Here is a 19,545-nt window from a genome sequence, read left to right on the forward strand (position 1 = left end):
CAAATAGATTTGGATAGTGAAGGATGCTTGTCTTCTGACACATTCAAGAATTTTAAGCCATAGCGTGTGTTGATTATTCCTTTCAATTTTGCTCTTTTAATCTTGGATAGGGGCCACCTCATTTATGTTACTAAAGAAGTTTTGTATGATTTGCTTTTGGAGAAAAATATATTCTTGATTTTACATCCTTCGGAAAATGGGGCATTGGTTTCTATTTAGTAGGCTTCGAGTCATAGTATTAGATTGAAAGAAGTGGCTGATTTCCTTCTAAGGCAATGTCTCTTTAATTCTAGCCAGTGCCATTTGGATGAGGAAACTGAATAGTTACATTTTTTTTAATGGGCATAAACCACTGAGATAATTAGTTAAATTGCAATGAATTCTATTATGCTTACAAAAATAACTTTTCGGTTAATTTATTGATATTTGTGCTTTTACAGTAACTATTTTCATTACATATTTAAATAAGGAATTTTTAAATACTTAAAATAATATCCACTCTTAAATTTCAGCTGTTATCAGTCACTGTTCAAACTTAAATCTTGTAACAAATGTATTTCTACTTGATCTATTCTGATTTTTTCTCCCTTGCCTCCAATTATTGTATTTTTTGTAATGATTAGAATATTTTATTGCTAAAACAGTAAATGGTGTCTTATGGATTTTTTTTACTTATATCAACTTCATTATTTTCAATTTCTTGATTTGTTTATTGTTAAAGATATAGAATGAGAAAATCCAGATGTAGAAGAGAAAGAAAGGAAAAGTAATTTTTTGAAAAAACTTCTAACATGAATAGAAATGTTCATGTTAGACCAGCGAATAGATGCCTTCAGTACATTTCAGTTTGGTGACTGATACTAATAGGCACATTAGAGAAGATAACATACTGTTATGCTGTAGTTTGGTTCATGAGAAATGTACATAAATTGAAACCCTTCTAGTTGTCTCTCTTTAGACATGGATGTAACCATATGCTAGAGATTGTTTTTAATTAAAATGACTTGCTAATAAATAAAGAACTTTATTTCTTTAAAATAGCTTAATTTTATTTTTTTAATTTTTTCTAAATATTAATTTATTCTAATTTTTTTTGTAGCTGATTTTTTTAAGTTTATTAGGGTAACATTGGTTAATATAATTATACAATTTTCAGGTGTACATTATCATTTGACATCTATATATTGTGTGATTACACCCAGAGTCCAGTTTCCTTCAGCTACCATATTTTTGATCTCCTTTATCTAATTCACCCTTCCCCAACTCCCCTATATTTGTAAAATAGCTTAATTTTAAAATTGAGATCAGAGTTGGCTGTTATTGATGATCCGCCTGAGCAAGAGATTTCTTTCCTTAGTTCTCACTTCCAAATTCTAGTGAGATAAATAATCTGAGGTCATTATTTTAAACTCAATTTTTTCCCCTAGACCTATTGCGATTGTATGTTAAATTATGTTGGGATTAAAAGCAAAAATACTGCATTTTAGATATATGTCCTTGCCTTGCCAGAGTCTTTGAAGATATGTCAAATGTAACAAATTTATCAGATTTAAAGATTCCTTGGCAAAAGTATCTTGGAAGCTTGAGTTCTGATAAGAAAGTTTTTCTACTCTTCCTTTATTATTGAGCTGTGTGAAAATAATAATAATAAAAAAAGATGGAGTCATTTTTGACTTTAAAAAATGAATAGCTAGTGTGCTGTGACATTTCCCAGAGGACTTTTAATAATACTCAAGATTAGCAATATAAAAATTTTCTCATTAACCGTCCATCCTCCCCCACCTACAAAAAGTAAATCTGTGACATGTCCCTTATTTGAACATCCGTCTAGATGTAAAAGGAAGAGAGTTGTCCCTAGGATAAAGCCCTGAAGAATTCTTGATAAACAAAGTGAGACATTTATTGAGGCCTTCTGCCATCACTGTGTCTTGACTGTAGAGCAGGTATTGGCTACTGTTTTCTCCAAAGGGTTATATAGTAAAGATTTTAGTCTTTATGGATCACACAGTCTCTCTCACAACTAGTCGTCTTGTTGTTGTGGTAGGAAAGGAGCCACAGGCAATTTTTAAAGAAATGGGTGTGGCTGGATATAAAATTTTATTAATAAAACTTTATTTATAAGACCAGGCGGTGAATTAGATTTGGTTCATGGTCTATAGTTCGCCAACCTTTATTCTAGAAACAACCCCTATAATAAGCAGAACAGATCCTGAAATAACTCAAGATCCCTACACTGACAGATGGAGATAAGGAAAAACGGGATTTGCTATCCGTGTATGCCACTAGAGTCCAGTCTGATCCAAAAACCTGAGAGTTGGTTCTTTGAACAGACCAATAACATGGACAAAGATTTGCAGTTTACAGGACGAAGCAAAAATAAAAGGTTAGGTATAGGAAACATAAGCTCTCTGAGAAAGAGATATTTTTTTAAATTAAGTTTATTGGGGTAACATTGGTTAATACAATTATATAATTTTCAGGTGTACCTTATAAATTGACCTCTGTATATTCTATTGTGTGTTTACCACCCAAAGTCCAGTTTCCTTCAGCTGCCATATATTTGATCCCCTTTACCCACTTCACCCTTTCCCTCTTTATTTGACCCCCTTTACTCCATCTACCTCTCCCCTCCTCCCCCACCCTCTATCCTCTGGTAACCACTAGTCCATTGTCCATACCCCTGAGTCCCTGTTTGTTTGTCCTGTTCATTTGTTGCTTTTAGGTTTATATCCCACATATAAGTGATATCATGTGATTTTCTACTTTTTCTGCCTGGCTTATTTTGCTTAGCATGATTATCTCGAGGTCCATCCATGTTGTCACAAATGGCAGTGTTTCATCTCTTCTTACAGCTGAGTAATATTTCATTGTATATATGTACCACAGCTTCTTTAGCCAGTCATCTATCGTAGGACACTTTGGTTGCGTCCATGTCCTGGCTACTGTGAGTAATGCTGCTATGAACATCCATGTGCAAATATCTTTTCGGATATGGGTTTTCAAGTCTTTGGGGTAAATACCCAGTAGAGGAATTGCTGGATCATATGGTAGATCAATTCTTAATTTTTTTGAGGAACCTCCATACTGTTTTCCATAGTGACTGTACCAATTTGCAGTTTCAACAGCAGTGTATGAGGGTTCCTTTTTCTCCTCATCCTCTCCAGCATTTGTTATTTCTTGTCCTGTTGATTATGGATATTCTAACAGGTATGAGATAGTATCTCATTGTGGTTTTGATTTGCATTTCCCTAATAGCTAGCGATGTTGAGCATCTTTTCATATATTTGTTGGCCATTTGTATGTCCTCTAGGGAGAAGTGTCTGTTCAGATCCTCTGCCCATTCTTTGACGGGATCGTTTGTTTTTTTGTTGTTATTGAGTCCTATGTGTTCTTTGTATATTTTGGATATTAGGCCCTTATCAGAGGCGTTGCTTGCAAATATATTTTTCCATTGAGATGGTTGTCTCTTTACCTTGTTGATGGTTTCTTTTGCTGAGCAGAAGCTTTTTAATTTGATGTAGTCCCATTCATTTATGTTTGCTTTTACTTCCCTTGCCTTTGAGGTCAAATTCATAAAATCCTCTTTAAGTCCAAGGTCCTTGAGTTTAGTTCCTATGTTTTCTTCTATGCATTTTATTGGAGAAAGAGATTTTTAAAAAGCTGTATAACACTTCTTGTGCTTTAAGTTAAAAATCTAAATGGATGATTTTCTATGAATACTGTTTTTAAAACTGATTCAAAATGAAGTGGAAAACTTGAGCAGATGAGTAACCACAGAAATAATTCAAATGATAACCAAGGTAGTTAAAGATTCATATTCCTAAATAGAGCCCTCTTCCAGTGGTTTCTCAGACATTTAAAGAACAGATAAACACCCTGTCGCATCAGCTGTTCTATAGTGTAGAAAAAGACAGAAAGATTTTTTCACTCACCTTATAAAGTTTTAATAAACTTCTTGGCCAGTTTCACAAATTGGCATATCCTTTTTTGCTCTAGATTTTTCACTTAACACTATTGGGAGACAATTTTTTGTGGGTCTCACATTTTGTCCATCTTTTGAGCAGTGGTACTGACTACCTTTGTTCTAGACTGTCTTCGCATGGATGTTTATATAGCAGACATCCCTGGAAGATAAAGATGGTGTCTCTCCAGAGCAAAGGACAGGTTGACTTGTTGTCCAGTATAATAGAGATAATATTTCCTTCCAGGGCAAAAGTCAAGCATGCTTACAAAATATTTGGGCTCCCTAAACTCAGGGTTCCTCTACTACAGCGGTCCCCAACCATTTTGGCACCAGGGACCAGCGCTCCTATGAGAATCTAATGCCCAATGATCTGAAGTGGAGCTGAGGTGGTGATGCTAATGCTGAAGAGCGGCTGCAAATACAGATGAAGCTTTGTTCGCTTGCCCAGAGCTCACCTCCTGCTGTGCATCCAGGTTCCTAACAGGCCACCGACAATACTTATCTACAGCCCAGGGCTTGGGGACCCCTGCAAGTCTGCTGTAACACAACTCACTGTATGTGCAAGCAACTTATTCCTCTTTTAGGTTATCTTTTGAAAGATGGGGGTCAGGGACTGATGCGAATGCTGATTCTCTGATATTACTCCATGCTTTTGCTGTGAATAATAAACTATCTTTTATCTGTGACTCAGGAGTCCTGTGTCTTCTGCCAGCATTCATAAATCTTTGTCAGGCTAACTTAGCATGAAAGTAGAGTAAAATCTTAAACCCTCCCATTTCTCATCAAACATATTTTGGAGAGTCTTCATGTTGCAGATATTAGAAATTCACTTTTTCTTTTTGCTTAATAGTCCATTGCATAAATTTACTACACTTTTTTTTTTTTATCCATTCTGTTAACTGACATTTGGGTTTCCACTTTGGGGCTATAATTTCTAAGGCTGTTTGAAACATTCTTGTACAAGTCTTTGTCGACACATATTTTCATTTCTCCTGGGTAAATACCTAAAAGTGAAATTGCTGGATCATAGGCAAGGCACATGTTTAAGTACTTAAACTGCCAAACAGGTCTCCACTGTTCCATTCCCATCAACAGAGTGACAGAATTCTAATTGCCTCACATATTGGCCAGTATGAGGTATTGTCAGTCTTTACAATTGCAGCCGTCCTAGTAGATGTGAAATAGTATCTCCTTGTGGTTTTAATTTGCTTATCTCTAATGTTTAAAGATGTCGAACAACTTTTCATGTGGTTTTGGCATTCGTATAACTTCTGTTGTGAAGTGTCTGTTCAAATATTTCGCTTTTTTAAAATTGGGATGTTTGTCCTTTGGGTTGTAGGATTTCTTTATTTTGGGTATAAGTCCTTTTCAGGAAATGAATAGACTCTTCATTTAGTTAATGGTATATTTCGTGAGTCGAATGTTTTAATTTTGATGTGGTATAGTATATCAAATTCTCCTTTTGTGATTATTTTTCTGTCATGTGTAAGAAATTCTTGCCGGTTTCAATGTCATGAATTCTCCTGTGTTCTAGGTGCTTTATAGTTTGGGGTTTCTATGATCCATACATTTTTTTTCTTTTTCCATTGAATTAACTTGGCACCTTGGCCAAAGTGAAATGATTGTATATATGCGGGTCTATTTCCAGACTCTCCTATTCCATTATTTATCTTTCTGTCTTTATGCCAAATCTACACTGTATTAATGACTACAGTTTTATAGTAAGCCTGAAATCATGTTAAATATAGCCTCTAACTTCCTTTTTTTCAAAATTATTTAGGTTATTCTATGTTCTTTTCATTTCTACATAAATTTTATCACCTTGTTTATTTATTTTAAAAAGCCTAATCTTAGCCTAATTAAATTTTAACTGGGATGACATTGAATGTAAACATAAATGTTGGGAGGATGGATATCTCAACAGTGATGTTTCTTATAATCCAAGAGCATGGTATATCTTCTGATAATAGGTCTTCTTTAATTTCCCTCAGTAATGTTTTCTGAAGTTTTCAATGTAGTTGTCCTGTGCATTTCTTGCTAGACTTATTTTTAGATAGTTTATGTTTTGATGCTTGAAACATATACTAATTAATTAAAATTTTTTCTAATGTTTGTGGATGGTATATAGAAATAAATTGATTTTTAAAAAATATTCACCTTATGACTTGAGACTCTGCCAAATTTGCTTACTAGTTATAATAGGTGTTGTTTTTTTTTAATTGTTTCATGGGGCTATGTACATAAACATATCATCTGTAGATAATGAGTCTTACTTCTTGTCTTTCATTCTTTTTTTGCCTTTTATTTCATTTTCTTGGGTTACTGAATTAGCTGGGACCTCCAGCACAGTGTTGAAGTATGAGAGTGGACATCCTTGCCTAGTCCTAGTCTTAGAGAAGAATAATTTTTAATGTTTCACTGTTAAGTATGATAGTTATAGGTGTTCATAGATGCCTTTTTTAGAGAAAAGTCCCTTCCATTACTACATACTGAGAGTTTTTATCCTGAGGCATTGAACTTCTTCAAATCTGTTAAGATGTTCATGTGGTTTGCTGTTACTGTGGTGAATTTTTTTTTTAATTTATTTTTCAAGTACAGTTGACGTACAGTATTATATTAGTTTCAGATGTACATGGTGATTACACATTTATATACCTTATGAAGTACCACTGGGGTGAGTATTTTAATGCTAAGCCAACTTTGCATTTCTGAAATAAACTTCATTTGGTTATGATGTATTATCTTTTATATATGTATATATTTTTGTTGGATTCTATTTGCTAATATTTTGTCAAGGAATTCTGTATTTATGTTCATAAGAGACATTTGTCTGTTTTTTTCCTTACCTATAATATCTTTGCCAGGTTTGGAGATCAATGTTATGTTCCTTAAAAGGAATAGGAAAGTATTACTGTTTTATGAAAGACTTTATTATAGGAAACACTGGTGTTGCCATCTGGGCTTGGAATTTTCTTTGAGGAACATCTTAAACTTATAAATTGATTTATTTTACATATATGCTGCTTATGTAGCTTTATTTGTGTCTTCTTTTTCCTGTGCCAGTTTTGGAAATTTGTATTTTTCAAGATATTTATCCATTTCATTTAAGTCAGTGCTGGCAAATTATAGTCCTCTGGCAAAATCTGACCCAGTACTTATGCCTTGAGCCACTTTCACACTACATCAGCTCAGTGAGGTCATAGTAGAGGCCAGGTAGCCTGCAAAGCCTGAAATATTTACTATCTGGCTCTTTACAAAAGAAATTTGTCCACCCCTGATCTAAGTTTGCAAACTGAGTTGACATTAGCCTAGCACATCTGGAGGATCTGGAGTCACATTCTTTCATTCCTGGTGTTGGTGATTTGTGCTTTCTTTCCTTCTTTCTCAGTCAGGCTTTCCAGGTGTTTGTCAATTTTATTTATGGTTTTGAAGAACTATTCTTGACTTTGATTTTTTCTATTTGTTTTACATTTCACTGATTTCTGCTTTATCTCGATTAATTTCCTTTCTTCTACCTTGAGTTTAATTTGCTCCTTTTTTTTTTCATTTCTTGGAGTAGGAACTTAGATTATTGATTTTACACCTTTTTCTTTTCTAATATAAGCATCTGAAGGAAACTTTATAACTTGAAGAAAACAGAAACCTGCAGAGAAAATCATGCTTGATGGTGAAGCAGTAGAATCATTCCCATTAGTGTCAAGAATGAGGTAATTATGCTCACTGTCTCTGACATTCACTGCTCAATATTGTGCTGGTACTTTTAGCAGTAGGACTCAAGGAAAGATGGAACGTGAACATGGTAAAGGCAGGTACCAAACCGAGATTCCATGACACATGCCCCAGAAGTGCGGATGAGTGTGGAACCTGGTCTCCTGCAGTTTCCTTTGTTCTAGCTGATGAGAACGAAAATCTCTTATTTTTGATCTGGCTGAAGTTGAAACATTGGTGGGTTTCAAGGATTAGAGATTCTTGCTTCTGTTGTTTTGAAACAAAAAGAAGATTATTTCTGTGTAATGTCCAGTTGGAAAAGGGATCGAGGATTTCGGTAGCTGACCCGCAAAATACTATGGCAGTTAGTTACACTATAATTAATGTTCACTTCGATTTGCCGAGCAGAGGACTACAAGCTCCACATTTTTACAGAGGAGCTCCTTCCAGCTGCTTCCCACGCTGCCTCGGGTGTCCCTAGATTGGGAGATCGGCCATGCTCGATACTGGTGAAACTGCAGTGCTTCCGCTTCTGCAAGGGAAGTGTGCTTCCTGTGTTGTCTCATTTAAACCTATGGTATTTAGGGACATAGCTCTTTCACTTCACATGCGTGGCCTCTTTATACCACACTGTCATAGGAGCCGGTTTAGGACAAAGTTGAGGATCAGCCACCACTGCATATCACTTCTGACCTTGAGTCTGTTACTTCTATGCCTGCCACCTTCCTTCATGGCAAGTTCATTACCATCCCACCACGCAAAGCTGGCTGCCCTTGGGAACACCATAGCATCTTAGACACGTGTATCATGTCAACCTCAGTGATGGGGAAGATTTCCTTTCTTGGGAAGTGTTTCCATGTTTATCTAAATAAGAGAATTCATAGGTGGGGAATACCTGGTTACTTCTCTCCAATTGTCTAAATCATTAGAGGTCAGCTCTTGCCTGGTCAAGATGTCCTGTTAATGAATATGTTATCCGCATGGAAAGTTTTGTTTCTGTTGTTGGTAAAATCCACAGTAAAATCCTAGAATCATGTACTAAATCTGGCTTCACCATTTATAACTGTGTGATCTTGGGCAAATTACCTTATGTTCTCATATGTAAGGTTGGGATAATAATAGTACCTTCCTCATAGAGTTGTGATGATTAAATTAGAATACACACATGCCACACATACACACATGCAAACACATGTGCACAATACCTGTAAGATAGTTAGTGCTCAGTACATGTCAGCTCTTATTATCTGCTTGTGCCGTCAGAGAGGAACCAGATCGATTCCGACAGGATTGGTGTTCCACCCTCCGTCCCTTCTTTTTGTTACATAGAAGGACAGTCTCTGACTGTCTGGAGCCATTTGTTCTGGGTCTCTTCTGTTCTGGACTCTCAGGATGTCCCTGGCGACCATTTCTACTGTATCTTCAGGTTTTCACTTTGACTCATCCTCATCAGGGATTAAACATTCACAAGTCTCTCTCCTTACTTAAAAACAACACAACCATCAAAAATTGTCCCTTGAAGCCATGTCTTCCATTTTCTGCTCTATCTCTGTCACTCTTATTATCAAATTTTTTGAACTAAGTATCTATACTTGTTCCCTTTTTTCGTTTCTTATTCTCTCCATGACTCATTTCTACCACTTGACTGAGTCTGCTTCTATTCTTTTTTTTTATGTTAGAAAATACTTCCTTCATCTTCAAATACTCTCTTCCTTTATATTCATGTTTATTTGAATTGCACTTTCCATCTACTTCTTGGGCTGTTCTTCAGATTTCTTTCCTTGCTCCTGTTCCTCTTCTTGACCCTTAAATGTTTCTGTTTCTTATGGCTCTAACTCAAGACTCCTAGTAAGCTGGCTGAGCCCTGCCTGTTTGAGCCCTGTGTTCCCCCTCCAGCATCCTTATGTACCTGGTCTTCCTTTCCCTCTCCCTCTCCCCATTCTAGACTTCTTTCAGTTTCCAGACAGGGCCACCTGCTATATCCTGGGCCTTTACACAGGTCACTTGCTTTCTGTGGCTTAAATACTGCCGCCCTCTGTGGCCAACCCCTACTTTCTCTACAGCCTAAATTATATTCACTCTTGAAGTCTTAGCATAAATACCTTTTCCTCCAAAATGTCTTTCCAAGCCCTAAATTAGGCAAGGTCCTATTTCTGTGTACTTTGTACTTTCCCTAGCAAAAGCAATTGTAATTATTTGTCTGCGTTCCTCATTGACCGGTACATCCTGCAAACGATAACCACGTTTGTCTTGTGTGAATGAGAGAACAAAATGTTGTTCTGGGTGTACTGTTGCTGTCATTCGTGTGTTCATTTCTTCCCTCATTCACATGAGTGTTTACTGAGCTTTATGCCGGCCACTGTGTTAGGTATGGGAATGTAGTACTGAATAAGACAGATAAGGGCCTCGCTTCTTGGAGCTTACAGTCAAGTGGACAAGACAAACAGTAAATAGGAAAATAAATAAGTGTATGATCAGATACTAGTAAGTACCATAAAGACAGTAAGGTGGGAATATGTAAAATAATTGGGTAGTAATTAGGAGGGCTAGGAAAGGCCCACCTGAGGAGGTGAATTTGAACTAAGACTTAATGATGAGAGGAAGCCAACTAGACAAAGATCAGAGGGGAAAGGACTCCAGGCAGATTGAATAGTCTTTGTGGTGTCAAAGCAGCTGTGATGGGGGAACATATCGGCTGAAGTGATGCAAAGTAGGAAAGGAGTCGTGGGAGGCTGTGGAAGGCTTTGTGCTCATGAGTAGGCTGAAGGCCAAGGTGGACCAGGAAAGTAGCCACTTGAGTTTCAGAGAGCTTGTTAGGTAGTCGACTTGAGGCAAACATCCTGGATCCAGTAGAAAGACATGTGACACTTCTTTGATCAAGGGCAAGCATAAGTGCTGATTACATGATAGGGTATACAGTTTTTAAAAGCTTCCTAGGAATGTTTTATATGTCAGAGACCATAAACTTGTATGCAATTATAGTATGCCCATTTAGTAATTGCTGCCTGATACCACTGCCCAAATGACACATTTTATAACTACTATTTTTGTGGGTACAAAATTTTATTACTTACAAAAGAGCATTATTATGATAGGTTTAATTCTGAAAAACAACATAAGATCCCCAATATATGCTGTGCAGAAAATGTTGATGAGCTGTATTTTTAATCATCTTTCACTTGACTGAAGTTTTGTGAAAAATGAATCAATAATGGAGAAATCACGGGTTGAAGGGATGCTCAGATAAGACAATGCATGTAAAAGCACTTAGAATTATCAATGTTCTTACAAGGTATAAGGAATTATTACTGTTGCTAACACACCAATTTTTTTTTTTTTACCAAATACTGGTCCTGACATAAGATACAAGACTAAAGACTGGATGTCTTGACCCAGATGATAAAATATCCAAGGCCAAACACCTCTTTTCTAACCAACATCCGTGTAAATTTTATTGATAAACTTACATGTATGTGGTACATTCTTTTATTTGAAACAGTCATTGAGCACCTACTATTTCATAGCTAGTCCTTCAGTCACTCTGGAGACAAAGCACTGAACAAGACAGACACAGACCTTGCCTTCGTGGAACCTAAAACCTAGGGGATGATGAACACTGAACATCACATAGGTGAAATAATGATCACCTCTGCTTTAACAGTATAACTACATTTTATAGATGGAAGATATTAAAAATAGATGAATGCTTATAAGGCGGTTTAGTATACTATGAATGTCTAAAATGCATATTTTTGATTCCTTTGAACCAACTTTCCAATGTGTTTAAGTCTCCCTGGAATACTTCTTGCCCAGCCGCAGTTTCTCCCACTTGAAGGTGGTGGTGGGCCAGTCTTGTGGAATCTGGTACAGGGGATCCATGCGATGTGACCTGTAAGAGCTCAGGCTGTCTGGGCTTGACTTCCTCCTTCCCCTGATCAGTAAATGTGGTTACTATGTCTCTGACTTCATTTCCTCCTCTGCAAAATTAGGATGATAATAGATTGCTGTGAAAATGAAATGGGATTATAGGCAGTATGTTTAGTCAGTGCCTGGCACATTGTACATTCTCATTGAATGTCATGGTTACCGTCTTCCTGCCTGCCTTCTCCATTCTCGCTGTTGTTATATAATCTTCTCTAGTTCAGCAGCACAGCAGTCTCAGCGAAGTCTGAAGTGTCGGATGTTTTCTGAGATGTGATAATAGTACTGTAGGGAACATGTTTTTTGACAGTAGTTCTATAAAGTTTTGAGAGCCTCTGGTGGGTGATATGTCATCTTCACTTATTACCAACTTTCTCAAGAGCTTGTAACATTTTTTAATTGACTGTCTTTTGCAGAACTAAAAAGGGGACAGTATTGTTTTACAATATGCTACCCTGGAATAAAACACCTTTTTTTTTTCTTTTTGCCAATAAGCCTGGAGTAAGGCAGGACTGTTTTATGTAAGTAAGTATGCCAACAAAATGACCATCTAAGAGAGTATCTTTCAAACCTTTCTGAACACAATTAATAATAAAAAAATATTTTATATCAGATCAGGTTTACATATACATGTAAACACTCAAAAGTCTGAAACTGAAATAAAGTTTCACAAAACAATACATACCCTTACTACTGTAATGCAGCATTTTCTGTTCCATTTTATTCCATGCCATCCCATTCCTTTACATTTTAAGAAAAAAGACCAATGGTTTGAAGAATATTGATCTAAGAAATCGATGGATCGAAATTAGAATGGGGTCATGAGTTAAGAAGAATTAAGTGAGATGAAAGAAAACCAAAACAATAATTCGTGAAGATCTGTGCACCCCTGTGTTCATGAGAGCACAATTTACAGTAGCCAGGATATGGAAGCAACCGAAGTGCCCATCGACAGACAATTGGATAAAGAAGTTATGGTTCATATATACAATGGAATATTACTCAGCCATTAAAAAAATGAAATCTTACCATTTGCAACAACATGGATGGACCTAAAGATTATTATACTGAGTGACATGTCAGACAGAAAGATAAATACCATATGATTTCACTTATATGCAGAATCTAAGGAACAAAAAGAACAAACTAATCAAAAACAGACTCACAAAAACAGACTCGCAAATCTGGTGACAGCCAGAGGGGTGGAGGGTTGGGGGACTGGGAGAATGGGGTGAAAGGTTAAAGAAGTACAAATTAATAGTGATAGATGGTCACAGGGATGGGGAGCAGGACATAGGGAATGCAGTTAGCATTAATGTAATGGCTAGGTGGAGAGCCAGAGGAGAGAAAGAGCAATTAAGGGGATCGTTTATAAACTATATAAATGTCTAATCAATGTACTATATAATCAAAACTAATAATAAAATTTTTTAAAAAGTGAGATAGTCTTCAGCTCCACATTTTAATTATCTTCTCGGTAATCATCACTATCTCCTATGCAAGAATCCACCCCCTCACCCGCACCCCCCCGCCACAAAACCAAAAACAAATAATAAAACACTTGATATTTAGCTCTTTCTACACTTTTACAGAAGTTAGCTCAATTTAGCCTTTTACAATTTGTAGTCATTTCTATTCCAGCAAAGTTGAGGGCTGGATCATCATTAGGATAAAAAGTCAGTTCAGAGCAGCCAGAAAACCTTGCTTCTTTCTACCTCTGGCTTTGTCATTATTCACAGGTTCACCTATCTTCTCTGAGTCCCAGCTCAAAGCGGGTAATAATATATATATTATTTAAATTAATAACATTCCTCCTTCCAGTTCCTCCACTCAGGGTTGTTTGAGAGTCATCCGAGATAACACTAGAAATTATTTTGTAAACCGAAGGGCTCTCTTCAAATATGAACACTATTGAGCTGTTAGATTCTTTATTCATAATTCTTACCTTCTTTTAAAAAATTCCTTCTAGATTTCTCAGTTGAATACACTGATTGCACTTTTGCTGGGAGAACTTCTACCTGGAGATAGGCAGAAGATCATGACAATTTGTACCATAGATGTCCATGCCAGAGACGTGGTTGCAAAACTTATTTCTCAGAAGGCAAGTTTGTAAAGATTTCATGTATTTTTTGTTGTTTCCTGAAAGTGGTGTTTATCATCAGGAGTATGTCTAAGAAAGTAAGTTTTGTGTGTGTGTTTGTATTTTAATTAGTCTTGAGAAGTTACTTGGGGTGAGTTTGATTTGGGTTATCTGAAATATTATCCTCATAAGAGTTTTCTCAAGTGATATCTCAGAGTTTGCCAAGTCAGGAACCTCTAATCCAGATCATTCAAAAAATTAACCCAGGATGGAAGAACCATGAGAAGTAACTATGTTTATTTCTCTGTCTTCTGGCTTCTCTGCACCTAATCATCTTGGTTCATTGGCCAGTGGTTATCACCTCTGTGGCTTACCCAGGCAATAGCAATAACATTTATGTCATTTAAACAATCTCTGTGTGCCTCTGGTTATTTTCCTTTTGAAGAAAGAAATGTTGGTCACCTCTTTTCCTTTCAAGGGTAAGTAACTTTCTTTAAAGAAGTGATTTTCTATTCCTTTCAGTGTACTAATAACCTCTTTCCTAATCCTATTAAAAAGTCCATGAGTCTCTTAGATACTGGCAGTGTTTCATGTGAAACAAGAATTTTCTCACACCTTTTCCAAAATATATTCCTGCTTACAAATGTCAGGTACGCTTGTCTACTGCCCAGCGTTGATATAGCATGCCCATCACCTACTTCCTCCAAGTCCCCATTGTTTTGGGGGGATGGTGGTACTAAAACAAGACAATTCCTTTCACAATTTGAATGCACATATGTATTGTGAAATGTTTTTTGTTGTTTTTTCTAGTTTTTTCTCAAGTTATTATAATCAAGGCGAATTTTAATTCTCTGCTGTACAAAGTGCACCAAATGCTTCTTTGTGTAAGCCATAAACTTGAAACTACTTCTTGATCCAAGTCCAGGACCATTAGTGAATAATGTTCTTTAATTGCTAATTCAAAACTGATTTTTGCAAAACACCACTTACCATGTATTCTCATTTTGATAATGAACCACTGATAACTACTCTTTGAATGTGACCTTGTACCTTCTTACATATTTTATTATGTTTTATCAATGGTGATTTGCTTGTAGTAGGATAAATTGTGATTAAAATATGTCCTTTATTTTTTACTAAAATAGATACTTTGTCTAATCTCCAATTGTCTGATACACATAAATATGCAATATTGAGACATGTAGACATCAGACAAATTAGTAGACAATAATTTTGGTAATTTCAAGTAATTCCCAAGAAATTCTAGGATTATATGTATCTTAAAGAGACTGGAATTATTTTTTCAAATTGGAAGAATGGATAGAATTGAGTAAGATAGGAAAGAATAGCAACAACAACAACAACAAAATCTTATTTGATTTAATAAAAAAATGAAGTGGGAAATCTGTACTAACAGCAGGCTGGTTTTAGAATTGACTTTGTTGAAAGTATATTTACTTTGACATTCAGAAATTATGGAGTATACCATTTTCATAGTGTGTTTTTTCATGATTTCAATGATATAAGTATAAGGTTACAAAAGTGATCAAATCACTTGGGGTGATTCATTAAAAGGGAAAAACATTGCTTAAATAAACTGATATTTTACAGTAAAAGCCTTCTTAAAATGAAGATTTTAATTACATACATTTTTTAATAAAGTATTCAGCTGTCTACATGCAATTACAGTCTGCAGTAGCACGTAAAAGATTTCCTTTATGTGAGATATTTAGAACTAAAATGTGAACTAATAGAGTTGATTAGATTAATAGATTAAGCCTGTTGTCTCAAAATTATGTGTCCTGTGTGTGATGATCATCTGATGTTTTTAGGTTGCCAGTCCCCAAGCTTTTGCTTGGCTGTCTCAACTCCGTCATCGGTGGGAGGACACCCAGAAACAGTGCTTTGTTAATATTTGTGATGCCCAGTTTCAGTACTTCTATGAATACTTAGGAAACAGTCCTCGACTAGTGATCACTCCTCTAACTGACAGGTAACAATGAGATTTGAGTTAGATGGGAAAAACAAGCCAAAAAAGTCCCCCAGCACGGGTAAAGATGCATGAGATTGGAAAGAAAGGAATGAGGGAAAATGATGAACAAATTGGAAAACCATATGAAAGCAGTATGTAAATGAACTAATTAAGTAATATACTGAACGTTGATTTTAGTTAGAAACAAATGAGAGAGAACCAAATTAGAGAAGCAGAATTTTGGACATTGTACAATACGCAAATCACGAAATCATGGTCAGATTAATATGGTTCAGGCCAGCATGTTTGATCACTTAGTCTGTTCTCTCTGGTTATCTATGGCTAATATTCTGATATCAGGATTTGTAATCACCTCCCCCACTGAATCCTTTTATGGAAGTGTGAAAATAAAAATTGGCATATGTTCAAATTCACTTTTTTAAGTGTTAAATACTCTTTATTTGATAATGTACATAAACCACACTAAAATGCCTTTAAGTAAAAAAGCAACAGTTTAGATACAGGGAATTTAATTAAATTGGCATAGTTAGGACCAAAATGAATTTAATTAAATTGGCCTGTTAAAAAGGAAAGGCCGAAGATAAGGTGGCAATGTCCTTTCCTTTTTAACAGGCCAATGAACACAACTTGAAACACAACGAAGTCTTGCTGTTCCATGAGACAGCAAAAGGATATCCTCAGCATTTAAACATATTAATATAACCAGTTACATCAATCTAAATGTAAAACCAATCTCCTACAGGTTTTCAGACGGCATTCACCATTTCTATGAAAAACTATTACTAATTATGTCCAAAATATTACTAATTATGTCCAATCACAGCTTTCGAAGGGGAAAACTGGGTTAGCACTCACGGAACCTAAATCACCATCAAAGTTCAAAAAACTGATCATATTCATTTAGCCACAAGCCAATCTTATTTAAATCAGGACTGCCCTAAAGAAATGTTCTATCAGCCATTCATGATCTGAATTCTGGTGTATGAGATCAATTTAAATATGGTACACATAAAAGAAAGTCATGAGACATTTCTGTTTTGTAATAAATAAGGCAGTGGCCAACTATTATTCCTTGGTAGCTTTTTTTTGAGATAAGCTATCAAGTCTGCCCTTTCTCCAGACTTCTTAATGCCAGCAAAGATCATTTTTGTTCCAGGGATGTACTTCCTGGGATTCTCCAAATACTCCATCAGCGTCTCCTCTCCCCAGGTGATGCCTTTGTTCTTGTTGGCATCCGTGTAAGAAAATCCAGGGGCCTGACCTGTCTTTCACCCAAACAGACTATGGAGATTTGGCACAGTCTTGTGCTTTCCTCCCTCTTCCACAGTATGGCACTGGACACACTTTTGAACAAAAATTTTCTTGCCCTTCTCAACATCACCCATTTTTAAACGCTCACAAACCAGTCGTCTTGCTAAGTGCAAGGACACGCCAGTCTGCGCCTATGTACCAGTGTCATCAAATTCATTTTTGAAGGAGTATAAACAGTGAAAGGAAGAAAAGAGGGCGAACATAGATGCATTAAATTAGCAGACACTTAAGAAGCACCATGCTAAGTACTGTTCCAGTGTTAAACAGGCAGGATTTCTGCTCTCAGGCTACTTTCTAGTTGAGTGTGGCACGTGAAGTGAAGAAGAACGATAAACAATTTTATTTTAGGTGGTAATATATGTTATGACAGAAATAAAACAGGCCGATATGTTAGATAGTGTATCAAAGGGAGAGGCTACTATTGTAGATTGAGAGGACATTTGAGGTAAGACCTAAATAATAACAATGCACCTGCTATGCAGACATCCTGGGGCAGAAAGTTACAGGCAGAGACAAGTGCAAAGTTTCTAAGGTGAGAAGGATCTTGGCCAGTTCAAGGGATAGACAGGAAACCAGTGTGGTTCAGGTCTGTCAAGGGAGCCAGGGTGGCTATTAAAATCTCATTGCCACTCGACTCCAAATAAATATATACACATGGTCAGAACGTTATAGAGGTAAGGATGTGTCATACTGATGTGAAATCCTTTGTTGGTATTTAACTTCTGCTGAATTTCTCGGTGAAAGAAAGCACATTTAATCCTGGGCATTCATGGAAGGAAAATTACACCTCGAGATTATAGAAGTGTTCCCCATTTTCCAATATCACTATACTGTGCAATTTATTTGGGGAGAAAAGTATAGACAAGTCTCAAATATAAGTCTACAAAGCCGGGTTGCTCATGAAGGTGGTCCCGGAGGGCTGGCAAGATGCTCACACTGGCTTTGTGATTGTTCTTAACCCATTAATCTGCTCATGATTTCATCGTCGATAAGTTGTACAGCTTCTATAATTGTTTCTCTAACTCCGTTCTCTTTAATGTGCCTCTAACTAAAAGTTAATGCTCACTATCTTAATTACGTAATTTATGGACTGCTTTTGGTGTGAGAAATTAAAATTTGTAACGACAAAATTGCTTGAGAATAGTCAAAAATGCAGATGATAAGAGTCTACTGTATGTGTGCTGTTGTAAATAGAAAAGAGGGAACAGGTGACACAGGGCATAGGACAGAAGGGTAAGAGGCACTTTAAAGTTTATCGACACGTGAGGACTAATAGCTTATTAACTTTTTAATTAAAAAATCACTCCGTGGTTTATTTAGAAGATAAAGGTGAATGTTCCTTTTGATAGTGTGATAGTTATAAAACATTCACATCACATACATTTCTTTTTCCTTTCATTCTATGGATTGTTTCCTAATTGTTTACATTAACACAATGGTGACTTTCAAACACTTTCATTATGTCTCGTTTGATGCTGATCTTTCCTTTGTGTGGCAGACGGAGCAGATAATGTCTCCTTCTTACGGATGTGGGCAAGTTCAGAGACTTAGGTTGTCAACCAAGTTGTCACTGAGAGACTTGAGCTGGAACACTGGTGGATTGGCTAGGAGGGTGCAGGCCAGCTGCTGTTACAGAGACCCAAAATATAATGGCTTCAATAACACAGAAACTGATGTCTTACTTTTCTAACAGTCCAGAAGGGAGTGGTTCCAGGCAGTATAAGCTGGCAGGCATCCAACATGCTAAACATGGCTTCCACGTGTGTTTCAGCCAGCAGGAGAGGGGAAAACATCTCAAAGGAGTTTTCCTAGATTTGCAAACATCATTGCAGCACGTAGTACATTGGTTGAAGCTTGGTCACTCCTGGCTGGAGGGCAGTGGTAGGGAATGTAGTCTGCAGCATAAAGGTGGCCGTATGTCCACTCAAAATTTGGAACCACCGGAAAACACTATAGAGAGTAGTCTCTACTCCATAAAGAGCTGTGATTCCTAGTCCAGGGGTCTTTCCACTTCGTATTTATTGTAAGGCGCGCTTAAACATGCTATGGCCATAAATATAGAAACACTTTGCATTTTCAAAACTAATTGCTTCTATCTGCATAATATTTTGAATCTTTTAAGGCATTTACCTTGGGCTTTCTTAACATATCCTTACAATAAACCTATTTTATGGAGGAAATAAAATGTTGATGTCAAAAAAACTTATTTGAGATTAATATTTGATTATTGGCAAATTAGACACTAGTCTCCATACTTCTGACTTCTATGTATATATCTTTCCACTAGATCTGCTGTCTGTACTAAGACAAAAATAATTTCTAAGTCAGCAGAAACCCCATGTGAGGTCCTTGCTATTCGTTGGTTTTTTTTTTCTTTTGCAAATATTAAATTGTGTCATTGCATAACTTTTCTCAGTCTAAGAACCACTGAATCTTCCCTGCAAAAATAAGTACTATCATAATCTAAATGCATGTAGCAACACATTCAAAATGAATTCCTAACATACAGTTTAATAAAATTGTGTCTGCATATTTGCTTTGTACTTTGAAATAGGTACATATTATTTG

At 36.3% G+C, this 19,545-nt stretch overlaps 1 protein-coding gene and 1 pseudogene across 6 annotated transcripts in view; one reads left to right on the plus strand and one right to left on the minus strand.

Annotated features, from left to right (window-relative positions):
• DNAH11 (dynein axonemal heavy chain 11) overlaps nucleotides 1–19,545 on the plus strand; it is a 265,993-nt gene that overhangs the window by 81,797 nt on the left and 164,651 nt on the right. For 5 of the 6 annotated variants that reach the window (XM_039862506.1, XM_039862509.1, XM_039862507.1 and 2 more), the window contains 2 exons: nucleotides 13,563–13,694; nucleotides 15,506–15,666. In XM_039862506.1, coding sequence (XP_039718440.1) covers nucleotides 13,563–13,694; nucleotides 15,506–15,666 — 293 coding nt within the window. Of the gene's footprint in view, nucleotides 1–13,562; nucleotides 13,695–15,505; nucleotides 15,667–19,545 lie in introns of those variants that run through there. The other variant, XM_039862512.1, reaches the window with a different exon arrangement.
• LOC120602329 (cytochrome c-like) lies at nucleotides 16,571–17,057 on the minus strand (annotated as a pseudogene).

This window comes from Pteropus medius, unplaced genomic scaffold, assembly GCF_902729225.1.
Source record: "Pteropus medius unplaced genomic scaffold, Ma_sr-lr_union100, whole genome shotgun sequence".
Taxonomy (NCBI): domain Eukaryota; kingdom Metazoa; phylum Chordata; class Mammalia; order Chiroptera; family Pteropodidae; genus Pteropus; species Pteropus medius.